This window comes from Acyrthosiphon pisum, chromosome A1, assembly GCF_005508785.2.
Source record: "Acyrthosiphon pisum isolate AL4f chromosome A1, pea_aphid_22Mar2018_4r6ur, whole genome shotgun sequence".
Lineage (NCBI taxonomy): Eukaryota > Metazoa > Arthropoda > Insecta > Hemiptera > Aphididae > Acyrthosiphon > Acyrthosiphon pisum.
The window spans coordinates 93,685,055-93,702,767 of NC_042494.1; the positions used below are offsets into that span (position 1 = coordinate 93,685,055).

Genomic DNA, 17,713 nt, shown 5'->3' on the forward strand with positions numbered 1-17,713 from the left:
TAATTATTCAAATAATGAATCATTATATGTAAGATTATTTATTTAAGTTCAAGAAGTTGACGTGTAGAATGTCCAAAACATGTATATTGTAATTTTGTTAAATTTATGTTACGATATTTGGTTAAAAATAAGACATATTGAAAAAATTTCGGGGGGGGATCCAAACCCCCTGGACCACCCTCAGATACGGCCTTGCTCAGTTGTGAAATTGTATTTGTATTTTGTATATTATAATAACATAGAACAATAATGATAATAATATATTGAAAATTTAAATATTTTTAAATTCGGCGGCTAGTGATAAATGTTATTTGTTGTTTATTCCAAGCCAAATTGATATTATATTTTTCATCCATGAAAGTGCTATAAACCGTTTTTTTTTCTAGTGGTATAAACCGTTTTTATTTACTGTTGGTACTGGTCATGTTCATCATGGTCTGATCCACGATGTAGAGAAGAGAGTGTCTGATCTCTGATGTTTAATTAACCCCCACGCCAAAACAAAATAACAAAGCGACTGCGATACGGCCACCGGCGCGCACATGCAACAGCTCGTACGTCGTGCGATACTACGATAATATGCCGATTACCGACATTGACGAATTCATAATTCGTATTGCTTGAGTCAAAGTGAAACGAAATGGGACTTTGAATTTCTACCACACACACGGATTCCGCGTGTTCGTTGTTCAAGCCATCATATTTCAGTCATTTTAGTATACTCGTGTATGATTTAAGTTGGCCAAGCTGCTACACGGACTCCAGCGTCCAGACCAAGTTAGTAGCATCGTCGTTTTATCCATTGGTTTTTATTGTTTTTCTTCACTGCAATATTCGTTACAGAGAGGTTCAAGAAATAGCTGCTTAACTGCTTGTGCGCTTACATTGTCGTCAGTCGTCATTGTTCAAACATTCTGTCGAGGGACGTCCATATCCTTTGTTTAAGATCTGTCAACAATCTATCCGCCATTTAATATCATGTCTGATAACCTGCCCAGAAACTATAATGAATACGACCATGTACCAAGTACTTCGGTAAATTTTACTGTTTACCATGCCTAGTTAAAATGTTAACATTCATTGTTTTCTTATAGAGTGTCAACACACCTCACAGCCGCTCACCTGAAATATTTAATCATGGTTCTATCTACAGTTTAGGTAAATATAATAGCTTTGTTTGAATATATTATATTCTGAGTTGGGTAGTAATAATGTAACAAAAGTAACGTGTTACTTTGTTTGTCATGCATTTTGAAGTTTCATAAGAATTATTTCCAAGTAACGAAAATATAATGACAAATACTTTTGTTAAGTCATTTCTATAGTATAACACAAAACAGTTTTTATGTATATAGCAGGGATGGGCAACTGGCGGCCCGCGTACCTTTTTTATCTGGCCCGCCACTACATTTTCAAATTACCTTATTTTCGTGTTTTGTAGTAATTATTTTAAAAATGTCCGCTAAAAAGCGTAAAAAATAAATGTTAGTAAATTTGAAGGACTTTTTTTTTGCTTTCTCCTATGCACTGCGGCCCGCTAGATTTTAAAGTACTTAAAAGTGGCCTGCTAATTACTTTGAGTTGCCCATCCCTGGTATATAGTATACCTATTGCGAACTGAAAAAAATTAATAATATATTAAAATATGTCTAATGCGAGCATTAAGTATACCAACATAAAATAATATAATAGAATATATTTAATTTTAACTCTTTTTTAACAATTCGTTTTCAATAATTTTGGCATGTCTATTTGCACCATACATTACGAATAAAGTTAATTAAATGTATTTTTTAACTTGATTTCTCTAAATACGACAATAGGTACTCAGAACGTTTCCTATGAATGTCTAGTATGAACCGTTGTTAAGAGGATGTCAGTGCACTATTTGTTTTCTCTGATGCAGAATCATTTTTTCTATGTTTTTAAGTAATCTTAGAGTAAAACCATCCATTACCAAAAAGATGGAGAATAATATTTTTGAGGAAATGTCTTATCGATTTGTCTAAATATTATCTCAAAACAATTTAAGCATAATTTTAATGTACAACATTTATTTGTTTATTTTGAAAGTCGTATATAAAGTCAAATATCAATAAAACATAAAATTGATATGTCATTCCCTCAAAAATATTATTCCCTATCTATTTTGCAATGGGTGATTTTACTCTAAGATTACTTAAACCATAGAAAAAATTATTCTGCATTAATGCATTTTGTCTATGCTGCGCGTGAATCAAATAGAGAAAACGAATTGTGCGCTGACATCCTCTTAATAAGTTTTTAATTTTTATACGTTCCTATTGACTATCAATTTCCATAAACTACACGTTAACACTATTGGCACTTAGCTAGTAGTCATATGATATAAATGCAGTATATACAATTTATGGTACTGATTTAGTTGACGCCCACCAGTCCGCGTATTCTCCCGCCACTTATATTTCTCGTATTTTCAATGTGTTAATCATTTTTTATACAATTTATAAAAATAATAATAATAATAATGAAACAATAAATACAAAAGTATTAAAAATTAAATTTATGAATATTATAAAATCATCGTAAAAATAATTATAGACAAACTTATGGAGTTGGCCAAAAACCCCACGGTATTATCTGCAGTATTTAAAAATAATAATAATAAAATAATAAAACAATAAATACAAAAATATGAAAAATTATATTAATTTTTGTTTTCATTATTATTATTTTTAATACAGCGTATGCACATCAAAAATAAGAGAAATATAAGTGGTGGATGTCAAGTGTCAACTAAACCAATACCTAATTTATTTTTAATATACTAAAGAATTCAGATCTGTACAAAAGCTGTTTAATTTTATAATAATTATTACTACAATATTTACTCTTTACATTAGAATATAATATTATTTTTCTGATGTATATAATATTATGTACTGATAAATAATAAATCAAAATATTTACATTTCAGTATTATAATTAATTATTATAGTCCCTTTATAAGAAACAGTTTATTTTTATAAGTTATTATTTATAAACAATTATTAATATTTTATTTTTATATAATATTTAATAGCACAATATTGAGAGCTCATAATTGTTTTTCGTATTCGGTTTCGGTCCATCAGTTGACAGCCATATAACCCCATACATTCATGTATTGTTTATTTTTTTTTTTAAAGTATATTTACAATCTATACAACAAACAAGGTATAATGAGTAAAACTTGGTGACACGAGAATATTAGACATAAAATAAAATTAATAGGAAGGCTCCAGCAGTGCCACCTGACCATAATTTTTATGTATCATTTATTTTTTACAATCCTTCTAATTATATATTTTTACTATAGTGTATTTCTAGTTAAGATGCTTATGCAATGACAATACATTTTAAAATTGATCTACCAAACACTGGTTAATATATTCATTATGTCATGTGCAGACCTTAAAATACCAGCACTAAAAAAAAAAACTATGATACATATAATATTATAACACAATATATCTTGAAATAATATGGTAAACAGAAGACATTTGGCCCCCAAGATTTATGGGATGTTTGGTCCCCGGTATTTTAAATCGGTCATATTTAGATGGCTATTTTTTTTAATTTTTAATTTATATTGTCATCATTAAAATTTAAATAATATAAGTAAACTATATAAAAAGTATAATACATTTACATTATCATGTTTTGATATTTCAGTCCAGTCACTATTTTTTTTAAATTAAAAATGTCATTATCATATCTAAATTGATACAAATTATCTGTTACATCACTTATTGTTTTTAAAAATATAAAACATAAATACTTACTATTTATAATATTTTGTATGTTGTATTTTTAAAAAGATTTAAAAATAAAAAGAAAATATTGATTTAAATTTGACTGGTGATTTAAAATACTGGACCAAACATCAGATTAACATCCGTGGCCTCTTTTTTTTGACAGGGACAAATTTCCCCAATTCCTATAATGTAAAAAAAAAACATTTTTTATGAAAGAAGCACAGAAAACAATTTTTATTCTATACTTAAATAATATAAGACATTTATATGTGTTAAATTAAAACGTATTTTAACAAACATTATTGAGATCAAGTTTACCATTAGATTAATCGGATCAAGTTAACATCTAATTGTTGGTTAGCAAAATTATTTTTACTTTTAATATAGAAGCTGAAACGAGTGAAACATCATTGAACTTCAATAGTAGTCTTTATCGTTTTTATGATAGTTTTTTCTTAAACAATCGTTGATCTTGATTTAAGAAAAATATTTACCAAAATACTTGATTTTCTATAAACTTTAAAAATATGCCCTCAAAAATCAAAATATAACCTTTGAATAAAATGATTTCAGAGTATGTAGGTATGTACTAAACATTTTGAGTATTTGATCACAGACTGTGAATTTGTACTAAACATATACCAGTCCTAGTGAGAAATTTTGGACTGTTTCTCTTCAATATATTTTAACATATTATCGAAATTTTTTGTAAGCGTTTATTAATAATCATGACATTTCACACTATAGAGGCCTCACGGCACACCGGTTGGGAAACACTGGTATATTGATGTATTGCAAATGCAATGTTTTTTGTAAAAATTTATTCAACCTACCTATTATTACTAATAGCAATATGAATATAATATAAAATATCCTAGACTGACACACTGCTCAGAATAATTTTCATATACAATGACTTATCATTGAATTCAAATTTAATGCATCCATTTCAGTCACTCATTTGACACCTAATGTACAAGCATAGCATAACAGTACCCACTTGCCCTACTTTTTAAATTTTTTTCTTGTATAATCTCATAATTATTGTAGATATTGATGTTTGGTTCAGTATGGTAGTTATTTTTATATCAATTGTGTTGTTACAGACTCAACAAATGACAAAACCCAAGAAATTACAAGACACAAGAGTGTTACGCCTTCAAACACAGCTAAACCAAGTGCTTTAAATAAGAAAAAAACTTCAAAATCTGATTTAAATTCATCCGGGATTAAAGTTATTAGATGTTCAGAACAAAGTCTCGACAATGTAGATGCCGCTATATCCAATGCAGAAAATGTTTTAAAAAGTATTGAAAAGAGTCCAATAGATCGAAATACTACAATGTTCAAAAATCTTTGCCTATCAGAAAACGAAGAAGTTTGTGAAGATATTGTTCTTACTGGTTGTAAAAAAAAGCGGAAAAAATCAAGAGATGAAAACCCTTCAATTAGAAAATATACTCAAAAAGTTTCAAGTCGTATCGTAAATAATGGTAGTTCAAGTAGCAAAATGGAAACTGATATGGACAACATAAATATAAACTCTCCTGTTGACATCGAAGAAGAGTCTAATGATAGTTTGGATTCCACTTCAACAACTACTGTGGTTCCTAACTTGGTAATGTCAACTCCCAAAACTAAAAATAGAGTAAAGAAAAATTCTAATAGTTTATTATCTTCTAATTCTTACCGTGACTTTAGACTAACACAATCTAAAGATACTGCATCTATAACATTTCCGTCTATTTTAGAAAATTGTGATCCAGCATACCAATACATAGTTTCTGATAGAAGAGTACAAGATTTTATAAGAAATGCAAAAATGATGGAACCTGATGATGAAGTGAATGCCTATGACCCAACAGAAATAGAAGAAATTATTAATGATGAAATAATTTTAGGTACACACTACTATTTAGTGAAGTGGAAAAAATGGTCTAGAGGATTTAATACATGGGAACGATACGGTGCTCTATATAATTCACAAAAACTCATACTTAAATATATTGATAATAAAAAGACTGATGAACATGTAAATAGATCTAAATATGTAAATGGAATAGAACTTATGATGTCTAGAAAAATGATTTCCATGATATTTGAAATATTCAGAACTGAGACTGGATTATGTCTGGTAGGAATTTTACCTGAAGTTATAACTGGGGTGCTTAATAGTCACGAAGATGGTCCTATTCGAAAACAAACATTACAACTTCATTCCCTTCAAAATTTTTTGACTTCAATTTCTTTGGGTTACTTTAGACAACAACAGTTGAGCAAACTCCAACTTTGGGAAATTGAAATTAATGCAATGACTAAAAGTTCTCAGATTAAAGTAGTAAATAACATGGACCTTGAAGGACCACCAGATTTTTTTGGATACATTAAGGATTATCTTCCTCAAAAGAACATTATTATACCAGATGATCCTCCTATTGGATGTTCTTGTAGAAGAAATTGTCTATCTCCTGAAGAATGTTGCTATGAAATGTCGGGTTGTTTAAAAGCCTATGATAATAATAAGAAAATAGTGGTACCTCCTGGTAATCCAGTATTTGAATGTAATAAAAAATGTATATGTACAGAGGCTTGCCCTAATAGAGTGGTCCAACTTGGTAGCAAAGTAAATATTTGTATTTATAAGACAAGCAAATATGGCTGGGGTATTAAATCTGCCCAAGACATTCAAAAAGGACAATTTGTTGGTAAATATATTGGTGAAATTATCACAGTTAAAGAATCTGAACAACGTTTAAAAAAAGGGACGTCTTCATTGGACAATATGTGGAACTTGGACTTTGATGATTCACAAAACTATAAATATATCATTGATGGTACACATTTTGCAAATTTCACATATTTTATAAATCATTCATGTGATGCAAACTTAAACGTTTATGCTGTATGGATTAATTGTCTTGATAGAAATCTTCCAGAGTTGGCCTTATTTGCTAGTAGAGATATTTCGGCTGGTGAACAGCTTACAACAGATTATTTTTCTCGGTGTAATCAAGATACTTTGAAAAAAAATGGCACTAGATGTCAATGTGATATGAAAAACTGCCAAGGCTATTATTTTTAAGTTTAAAATTACATTTTTATGATAAGTTTATCATACAAAACATATTATTTAGCAATATTAACCTATCCTTTATATTTATTATAAGTTTAATACTTAATGATAATTTTATTGATAAAGTTAAGTTATAGACTATAGATTTAATTGTATTTTTTTACTGATCATATTTTACAAATTTATGTAGAACATTTTATGTAATTGATAAAAATTTTGTATAATTTGACTATATAATATATTTAAGTTATGTAAAATATGTGTAAATTGTCAAACATATTTACAAAGACTTTTGGGTCGTTTAAATAATATAAAGCCCAGGGCATTTAAAAAAAAAAAAAACTAAATGTCAATGTGATATGTAGAGATCAGATCTTTAGGTTCTTACATATTTTTATTGGCTTTATGCAGCTTTATGAGGATGAAAAGTGTGGACGATTTATCCATCATAGAGTTTGTAGGAAAACATTTATTTTACATATTTTAGCATATTTTGGACATTTTTTTTTTTTTTTTTTTTATTTAAAACATATATTTACAATCTATTTTACAATAATCAGTAAGTATGATGACAAAGTTTATATAACATTATAAAATATTCGAATAGGAAGACCCTCAGTAGTGTCACCTGACCAGAGATTTTGGACATTATAAAATATTTAGCCTATTTGTCATATTTTAGAATATATTCAATTATTGTTGATAAAAAAGCATATTTTATTAATTTCTAGTTGTTTTTTTCCTAGTTTCTCTAGGAGAAAAAAATTTGATTTAAGAATGTTAAAAATTAAAAATCATTGAATTATCTACTTGGTTGTAATTAAATTGGTAATTTTGGTCTTGCTGTTACTCTCAGTCTGTAATTATACCATAGATTATATCACGGTCTTAGAAGCACGGTTTAAGATATACTGATTATATTTTACAAATTTATATAGAACATTTGATGTGATCAATAAAAATTTTGTATAATTGAACTATACAATATATTTTAGTTATTAAAGAGAACTTCAAACCCTCATTTTTAATATCCTCGCTCAGCTTTTAGTAGATTTTTAAGGCCAAAATAATTAATATTATTATTAGTCACAATCAGAGGCGGACTTACCATTTTTCCGCCCCTAGGCATTACAATACTAGCGCCCAAAAAATTGGCGTGCTCCCACGGGGGGGGGGGGGGGGGAGTAATGTTCCATGAACTAAAACAAGACTATAAAAAATGTATTTAGGTATTTTTATATTTATACATACTAACTAAACAAATAAATATTAATACAATTTTGCATAGGTACATCTGTTCAGTGTACAATAATTAAATCATTTTGCGCCTTGATTTATCTGAGCACCCTTGTCTCTATAATCGTAATCGATTAGCAAATTTCTGAGCAGTATGCAGTATGGCGTATGCACTATACAGGTCGTCGCAATATTTATTATTATTGATTACTTTATCAAGACACCTGATTTCCAGAATTAATTCCAGTATTTTAATAAAATTGTGGCGCTGGGTGCGGGGTGAGGCGGGTCATTCCACCAAGCACTATGTGCGAGCTGTCCCCCGCCTAGCCAATAGAGCGGCTATATACAATGTAGTAATGTACCCGGCGCGGCGGCCCGAGGCAGTATATTTGACCGCCTTGGCTGGCGTTTTGCGCATGCGCCATTCACAATATTGTATGTGTTTACGCCGTACACCCATATACCATCTCCCATGCATTAACATAGGCAACTGCCTCGTCGAGTGTCGATATCGAACCTCTAGCGGTGGCGGCGCGCGCTGGTCGCAGGATTAAACTCAAACGGCAGGGTTATTATAGCTTATAAATTAAAACGTTAATGCGACGTGACTACGTGAGCCATTCTCCAGTTTCATGCAGGTTGTATATGAAAAAAAAATTAATATAAAATATAAATTTAGGTAAATAGAATTATGAAATTATGAAAAAGTAAAAATTAATTAAAAAATTGCGCCCCCAAAAATATTGCGCCCTAGGCCAGTGCCTTGGTGGCCTATGGGTAAATCCGCCCCTGGTCACAATCTATACAAATACTTTTACTAATTATTTTAAAAGATGTTCAGTAAATTAATACATCAACAGTTTTATACAGTTACTTAATATTGTTTTCATTTTTTGTGTACACATTTTATAATAGAAATAAAGATATGATCTTCAACTTCGAGGGTGGTTTCTGGTAACAAATTTGAGAGGCTAAAAGTGGAAATTTAATACAAGGTCGTCCCTTCTATGTTTTTCTTTCAGAAACCTAAGAATCTTAAAAATATATTATTATGCACAATTTTTTATTGGCATTTCAAGTTGAAATTTTGCTCATGAATAGATATTTAAGCAAAAAATTAAATTTTTATTTAGTTTGTTGCAATTTAAAAATTATTATTTGTAAGTATAAAAAAGAAATAGGTACTTAACACTTTTCAACACAATATACATTGTTTTCAAAACATACTGACATTTTCAAAATATTTAGATTAATTTTAAGCCATTCATACCATTATAGTTAAGTCATATAGTTATTCCGCTTCAATGTCAGAAAGCAAAGATATTTCTGATTATTTATTAGCAAACTGGGCAATATGTAGTTCCAATATTTGTTGATTTGCTTAAAATTGTTTTAACTTTTCCTACTCATGACTTAGTGCAATTTGTAAAGGATAATTTCACTGCTTAAGAAGACTGAATAACTTCTATTATATGCCTCGTACCTACATCTATGGATCAACTGGACGAGAACGTCTTTCTAACTTGTCTATTTTATTTATAAAACGAGAAAGACATATTAGTAAACAAAGCATAATATATTATATTTTGAACTCCAAAAAAATTTGCTGTCATCTCTAACAAGCCAGGCGCAACAAAAGATAATATTGATATTTTATTTCATTTGAAAATGATTTTGTTAAACTTGATTCTGTAGTCCTACCACCTATGTCAAGTATTATATTAATTGACAGGGTATTGTTTTGATGTGCTTAATCATTTTTATTTTAATAGAGAACAATAATTTTTGTTTAGAAAAAAAAATGTTACTCGGTCACAGGTACAATTAGTATATTTGTTTTTTAATCATATTTTAATTTAAAATATTAATTATCAGGATTTGTGCCCCCCAGATAAATATCCCTAGTGGCACCCATCGACTCGGGCTTGTAATATTGTAATTTTCAGGTGATGAGCATAAAATTATGATGCTATCATAAGTTATATGTAGTTTTTTTCGAAAAGCTTGGTAAGTATACTCTGGGCCATGAGAGAATGCATCTGGCAGCGGACCAAAACTCGTTTTTTTCGCGTGTCTCCAACATTTTACCGGCCAGTTCGCCACCTGTTGGAGCACGCCGGTTTCGGCGGCAGGTGTGTACCATATACCAGTGGCTGCATGGAGGGGGAAATTTGGCCTCGAGACAGAGCGCCGTCATTTGGATGCGCGTGCAAGCTGCATTCTCTCATGGCCCAGAGTATAGTAGGCACCCCAAAAATATAGTTACGTCCATTTTCCCACCGTTCTACCCCGCTATTATTTTAAATTTTCTAATCGTCCCCAAAAATAAAAAACCCAAGAACATTAAAAAATGCAAACCATCCTCAAAAAATTAGGGAATATAGTTTTCCAACATTATTTTTAAAATTTTATGATGAATCAACCAATTAATCATTACCTACCTTTGACGATATGAGTCTGCAAACTAAATATATATCTGAAAAAATTGATAGTAAAGAATGTCTAATAACATTGTTCAACGGATAACATGCAACGATTTCAAATTGCACATTAAAAAAATATAAAAACTGAACATCGCAGATAGAACTAAAAAAATCCTATAATGCTAAGATAAATTTAACCATAATTGAAATAAAAAGGTACTTTGGCTGGAAACTCAGTTGGAAAGATACTGAGTAGTATTACTTCTTAACATAAAATACTAAAATATAATGCAATTTTTTGTAAATACTCTAGAATTTTTAATGGTAGAATTAAAAAAAAATAATTATAAATTTACATGGTTGATTTATAATAATTAGTACACACTAAAATATTCCATTTTTTACTATGACTAAACATTGTATTTCAATTTAAACGGCATCCTGGATGATTTCGGTGTACTTCTTAATTTTTGTAGCAACACTCATATCGACATATTTGTCGCCAATGCTGACTACCATGCCACCAATAATTGATGAATCAACTTTTAATTCTAACTTGATTGTCTCTCCTTTTTTCGAAAACGCTTGCAATGTCTTTTTAAGTTCCTGTTGTTCAGCTGCGTCCAAAGGCTAAAAATTAAAATATATGTATAGTATTATTATGCGACTGATTATATTTATTAGTATAAAACATACTATAGTATAATATATCTTTATTACATATTATAATTAGTGCCGCAACTACACCAATTTGGGCCCGTGTGTAAATAAAATGAATGGCCCCCTCCTCACTCTTGAAAATTGAAAAATTAATTTTTTCAAATTTGAAAACATACTTTGGAATTTTGAGTTTTTACTCATACAAAATAAGGTTAACATAATTGAAACACGTATAGGTACCTATGTATTTAAAAATAAATAAATGTAATAATTTGTAGCTTTTTTTTATTCATTTTAAATATAAATAATTACCTATTAAATAACAAATAAATTGAATATACCATACATTAACAGTCAACTCAAAAATAAATACTGAAAAATTCATTTTTCTTGCCTTTTTGTTTGCAAAATTGTCAATTATATTTTCTATTTTAATATCATTTGTTTGTTGTCTTTCAATATTGAGCAAAGCTATACTTGAAAGTCTTATTTTTAATCTTAGTTTAATCTATATTTTTAGTCTTATTTTTCTATTTTTAATTTCGGTTATACAACTTATACAGGCTGCAAAAGAAACGTTGATGCATGATAATGTTGTATTGTTGTGTACAAAACAAAACCGATCTATTGTTCAATCTTTATTAATAACTATTATTACAACAAAATGGTTTTATTTTTTTCTTTCTATATAATATTTTAAAATTTTTATCTTTGGGCCCCCCATTATGGGTTTGGGCCCTGGGCCCGTGTGTTTGACACACGCAACACACCTGGTTATTGCGGCACTGATTATAATATTATATGTACACATATTATGTCGTGGCTACTTTATGAAATGGATACAGGTTATTTCCGCATCGGTAACTTGGTAACAATAGTAGTTTTTAATGAAATCACTCCTACATGATATTGTGTAATTTTTTTCACAATGTTCTCATCCACTTTGTGTACTGAAATTAAGCATTTACTGCACACATCGACGCCCCTAATGAAAAAGGACGTAACTCACTTTTACGATTTTTTTTTTTTTCAATGCAGTGTTACTGTTTTTCTGGTTGTCTGGCGACGCTGATTGTTGTACTTAATCAAACAAAGACGTTGTGAACAATAAGATTGAGTTACTACCATCTTCGTCGGAAATCCAGTAACACCAGTAAAACCACTTTGAAAAAAAAAAAAAAAAAAATTGTAAAAGTGAGTTACGTCCTTTTTCGTTTGGGGCGTCGACATCTGTTATAATTGTTTTTACACTAAAAGGCACTAAATATTTCAGCTGAATGATTTTGGTTGAAATAGGGTTATCGGGAGGAGAAAGAGAGTATTGAAAAAACCCATTGTTTTTTTTAAATGGTAAGATCTATTTTTTCTGCAGATTTGGATAACTATTTTTTCTTTCTACAACAGTTTTTTCTAATAACAAAGTTGACAAAGTTAAATTAAGTCGAAATTTACGAAATAAACAATATTTTAACACTTTAAAATAATTATTTTATGTTTAAGATATCCCCGATATTGTTGAAATATGATTATTTCTACACAATGTGTTTATTAAATAACAAAATCTAGATAAACAATTTTACTAAATTACCTTAAGGGATTAAATTGCTTTTTTATTTTATCGCACAAGTAAAATTAGGATTAATTATTAAAACAAATAGGTAAAAAAAAAAATTAATTTGCTATTATTTGTAAATACTGAAGTTTTACAAGTACCAATTTGTCATATTAAATCACCATACAAAAAAATATTGTAATAAATAAAATAACTATTGAAAAAAGGTAATTTATATTGATTTGTAATAAATTGTATTATTTATTTGAGCCGAGTTATAAACAGTTGTAAAAATGCATATCTTTAGACAAGCACATAATATGATTTAACATTACAAGCATTAGATCCCATATAGAAACTACACAATTTAATATTAAGGTATTATGCAAAAGCTTATATGACATTATATTAATACCAATAAATTCTAACTAGATAATTGTATAGATATTAATATATTTTTGTATTATTTACTAATCGATAACATCAACATCAATTAAATTAGCCTCAGGCTTTCTAACTTTGTAGACTGTACGGATGATTGCGATAACCCAAATAATAATTAATAGCTGTTGAGTCATAGACCTTATAATAAAGTATAAGTGCAACTATACTCTATTCAGACTAAGAATGAAAAAGTGTACGACCAAAACGTATCTGGTTTCGCGCAGGTGGGTCACGTGATCTGCAGGGGGACGAATGTTACGACGAATAACGATGGGTGCCGAAGCTGTAGCCAATGACCGCATCTGCCTGCACAATTTTTTTCACTCTTAGCCTGAATAGACTATAAGTATATATATATATATATATTTTTTATATTAAGATTTAAATTGACTTAAACAAGTACATTTTTTTTATAATACATTTTAAACCACAATAACGTCTGGAAATGTCGAATTAAAGGAAAACAGTCTGAAAATATATTGTGCAAAACTTTAAAGGTAATTAGAGTCTGATTTAAACTTATTTTTATCAAGTAGGTGACCTTCGCGCTAGTAGTCTATGATATATTATAAAAATTACACAGAAATTAATTAAAAGTTAAATATTTGATTCAAACTAATAAATGTATTAACTTCAAATAAATACATTCATATCTGGCATATTATACTAAGAATGCTACATAATATATATGAAAAACTTTTAATTATTTCTGTAAGAATTCCTATAGTATTTTATTTCTAGTAAGTAGTAACAGAACAATATATTTTGGTAATTAAACTTGAGAATTTTATACTTATATTTATATTATATATAATTATTAAATATTATATTTATATTTTACACTTATGGGGGTACGTGTATCTCTGTTAATAAAAACCAAAACATATTTGGTACCTTAGCTGTTGTTACAACACATGGCAAGTCTCCTCGATGTGCAGCCATGATAATTTTGAAACTGTTAATGATTGAATTAAGTTTTTGTAATCTTCCATTTTCAGCCAACATGCCTATAAATAAAATATATATTATATTCAAGTATTTACAGACAATAAACAACTTACATATTGTATTAATTTATAACAGTTTACTGTGTTAAATCTACTACATCTTTTCAATATAGGATGTATAACCTCTTAATTATAACATGTAATTATTAGTTGAAACTGTTATTAAAATAAGGCCACAACTCAAATTTATGATTTTTGTATTTATGCCTTATGGTGTCTATAAATTTGTAATATTTATCTCATTTTTTTGGTAGTGGCACCATATATTGCTACTTCATTATATTAATAAAAATAATATTTGCTGAAAATCTTTATTGCATTGAACGTATAGATACCTATGTTAAATTCCTAAGCACAATTTGGCCATAAAACAAAATGTGGCCTGCTTACTGAAACAAGTACATAGGGTTAGAACAACTAGTTTAAGTTACTTTTGCAACTTAAAACAATCAAACTTTCAGAGCTATAACACCGCATATTGAGATAAAAACATACATCATAACAATAATAATATTAAAATATTATTATCGTTAATTTATTACAGTAATTTTTACTCTATTACTCTAATTCATAGTATTTCAATTGTGTAATTTTTGTATTATTAAAATAACTATAATGACTTATCGTGGTAGAGTTTAAAAACTTTAATGTTTGTGTAATACAAAAATATCTATTGAAACCCCTAAAAGAGCTAACATAAAGAAAACCTGAGTAAGTATTTAATGGTTTATTATACATAATAAAACTTCTATTTTTCTAACAAAATTATTAATATTAGGAATGTATTATTGAATTAGCATTATAATACTGTTACAAAATGTAAACTGAGGAAAAATAAAGAAACTTAGAGACAGAAGAAATTTTATTTAATTTTAATTTTAATATAGTGATATTATAATTATTTTGAAATAATATGCAAATAATTATTAATAATAATTTATTAATAATAATTTTGAAATTTAATATGCAACAAATTTTTATAATTCAATGTTAATATTGTTAAAAATAAGCAAACATTCAATGAACTGAAAAGTTGTTCATTTTATAAGCTAAATATTATATTATGCTATTATTTTATTTTGCAGTTTAAGTATTTTTTAGATCAACATCAACAATTTTATAATATTATTATATTAATTAAATCATAATTTATAATACTTCATAAATTTAGTTTATGCTAAAATAATATTAAAATCAATTTAAAAGGTAGTGGAATAAAGCCATAACTAGAAAAATTTCAATTTTTTGTCCTTTCAATTTGAAAGCACAAAAAAGTAAAGATATTTATATGGATAAAAATCACTTGATTATAATCAAAACAAAATTATAAATATGTTTCTACCCTTAACATTATTTTTTGTTTCCTGATTGAACATTTGTTTTTTTTTAGTTATAGCCTTATTATAATTCTAGTGCGAAATGTAACAATTATATATTTTATTTGATCAATCTATATAATAAAATTAAGTGGCGGGATAATCGTGACCATTTTTCTCAAGAGATATTAGACCGATTCAATTTATTTTTTTTTCAATACATTCTTTTCGTCGAGAAGAAGAACGTATCGCCAATTATATTCGTGTCAGGACGCCACCGGTAGGGGTTCAAACGGGGATTATGAGATTTGCGTTGGAAATTTGCCATATATTGAACGGTTGCCTTGGGTTATTACATTGTTTTATAGGAATTATTTATTATTATTAATTGTTGGCTGAAAACATATTATTATAGATCTGTTCTTATATATACTAATGTTTATGTTATCTTTAAGTATATAGATTATTATTATGGGAAAAAGAAAAATTATTGGAAAATCTTCATATTCTTCGATAAAAAACAAAAAGTACAAGAAAAAAAACGACAGAGAAGTAGATGAATCTCAAGAAAATGTTGAAGAAGGTATCACTAATGTTTACAGTAGTGAACGAACCAGACAAAGAAAATCAAAGTTAGAAAAAAATATGAAAAAATCCTTAGAAGCAGAGGTAAAAACTGACAATCACAAACCGAGAGAAATATCTGAAGAAAAGAAAAGAGTTGAAACCATGGATAAAATAGAAAAAACTGTAGAAAAGAAAATAACCTCAGATAATATAGTACAAAATGTTGAATTAACCAAGATTTCAGAATTGAAAGAAAACATGAAAGAGTAAAATTTTTATTTACTACAATATTAAAATAAATCACATTATATAATGTATATACCAATTTTATAATCATTTAAGATGGACAGTTAAAGGAAGGATTACAAATAAATCAACAGTAAATATATTTCATAATAATGGAAATAAATTATTCAATTTTGATTTAATCGATACAAGTGGAGAAATAAGATGTGTGGCGTTTGGAAGGATTTTAGATCAATTTTATGATTTAATTAAATTAATATTTTTATATTTTGTTAAATTTCATTAATTGCTCCCATAATTTAGATTCAGGAAGTTTATTATATACAAAATGGTGTGATTAGAAAAAAAAATTCAAGCTTCAATAAATTAAACCATGATTTTGAAATATTACTAACAGAAAAATCAGAAATCCAGATAGTAAATGAAGAAGATAATTCTATAATAAAATTTGATTTTGATTTTATTAAGCTGAATAATTTATCAAAAATTAATAAAGATACAATGATAGGTGAATATTAACTTGGTTAAGATATCAATATATTAATATTCTAAAATTTCAGATATAATTGGCATTATTAATAATATGGGATCTATAAAAATATCCTTGTCAAACGCTGGAATGCAATTAAAAAGGAAGGAAATTGAAATTGTTGATGATACTTATTCAAAGGTAACAAGAATTTATCTTTTGTAAAAAAGATATTGTATTTAAAAAAAAAGTATTGTATTACTTATTATCATTTATCGATAAATCTTTTTAGATTTCATTAGTGTTATGGAATTCAAATCAAATAGACAATTTTGATGGTGATAGAAATGACGTAATTGTCTTAAAAAATATCAAAGTTTCTGATTATTATGGAATAAAGAGTTTAAATTTACATTTTACCACAAAAATTCTAATAAATCCTAATTTAGATGATGTAAAAAAGTAAATAAGAATGCAAATTGATATATTTTGTAATTTGTTTGTAAATTAAAATATTGATAATTTATTTTTAATCACAGCTTATCACAGTGGTATATTTTGAATGGAACACTCATTATTTCACCTTATAAAACAATTATCAAATCAAAATTTTCCAAAAAAAAAAATTAATCACTTACAGATATAAACGCTGTTATTGATGCTGTGGGTGAAGTAGATAATGTATTTTCTAAAAATGGCCAAATATACGATAAAAAAGAAATAGTCCTAATCGATGAAAAGGTATTTTTTTTTTTGATTCACTATTTAATAATTTTAGATTCTGAGTGGAACGATGAATGTATTGATTTTACAATGATGTGTGTTTTTTTTTTTATTTTATTTTTTATTTTTGTGTCTGTCATCACCTTTTAGGACAGTAAAAGTGCTTGGATTTTCTTCAACAGTACCTTTTCTGATAGGAAAGTGAATCTAGTTGGTAC

General features: G+C 27.7%; 3 protein-coding genes across 4 annotated transcripts in view; 2 read left to right on the plus strand and 1 right to left on the minus strand.

Annotated features, from left to right (window-relative positions):
* The window catches only part of LOC103311007 (uncharacterized protein K02A2.6-like), a 1,219-nt gene extending 743 nt beyond the window's left edge, over positions 1-476 (plus strand). Inside the window, exon 2 of the mRNA XM_029486291.1 lies at positions 387-476. Coding sequence (XP_029342151.1) covers positions 387-476 — 90 coding nt within the window. The remainder of the gene's footprint in view (positions 1-386) is intronic.
* LOC100165299 lies at positions 441-7,106 on the plus strand. The gene is made up of 4 exons (XM_001948213.5): positions 441-777; positions 844-1,035; positions 1,095-1,158; positions 4,883-7,106. Exons 2-4 carry the CDS (start codon positions 979-981, stop codon positions 6,856-6,858), a joined length of 2,097 nt encoding a protein of 698 aa, XP_001948248.1. The 5' UTR covers positions 441-777; positions 844-978; the 3' UTR covers positions 6,859-7,106.
* A 3,699-nt stretch (positions 7,107-10,805) lies between these two features.
* Atp5o (ATP synthase, H+ transporting, mitochondrial F1 complex, O subunit) overlaps positions 10,806-17,713 on the minus strand; it is a 10,633-nt gene continuing 3,725 nt past the window's right edge. Inside the window, 2 exon segments of one of the 2 annotated variants that reach the window (NM_001126164.2) lie at positions 10,806-11,141; positions 14,062-14,174. In NM_001126164.2, the coding sequence (NP_001119636.1) occupies positions 10,941-11,141; positions 14,062-14,174 (314 nt within the window). In that variant the 3' untranslated portion in view covers positions 10,806-10,940. 2 annotated transcript variants of the gene reach the window in all.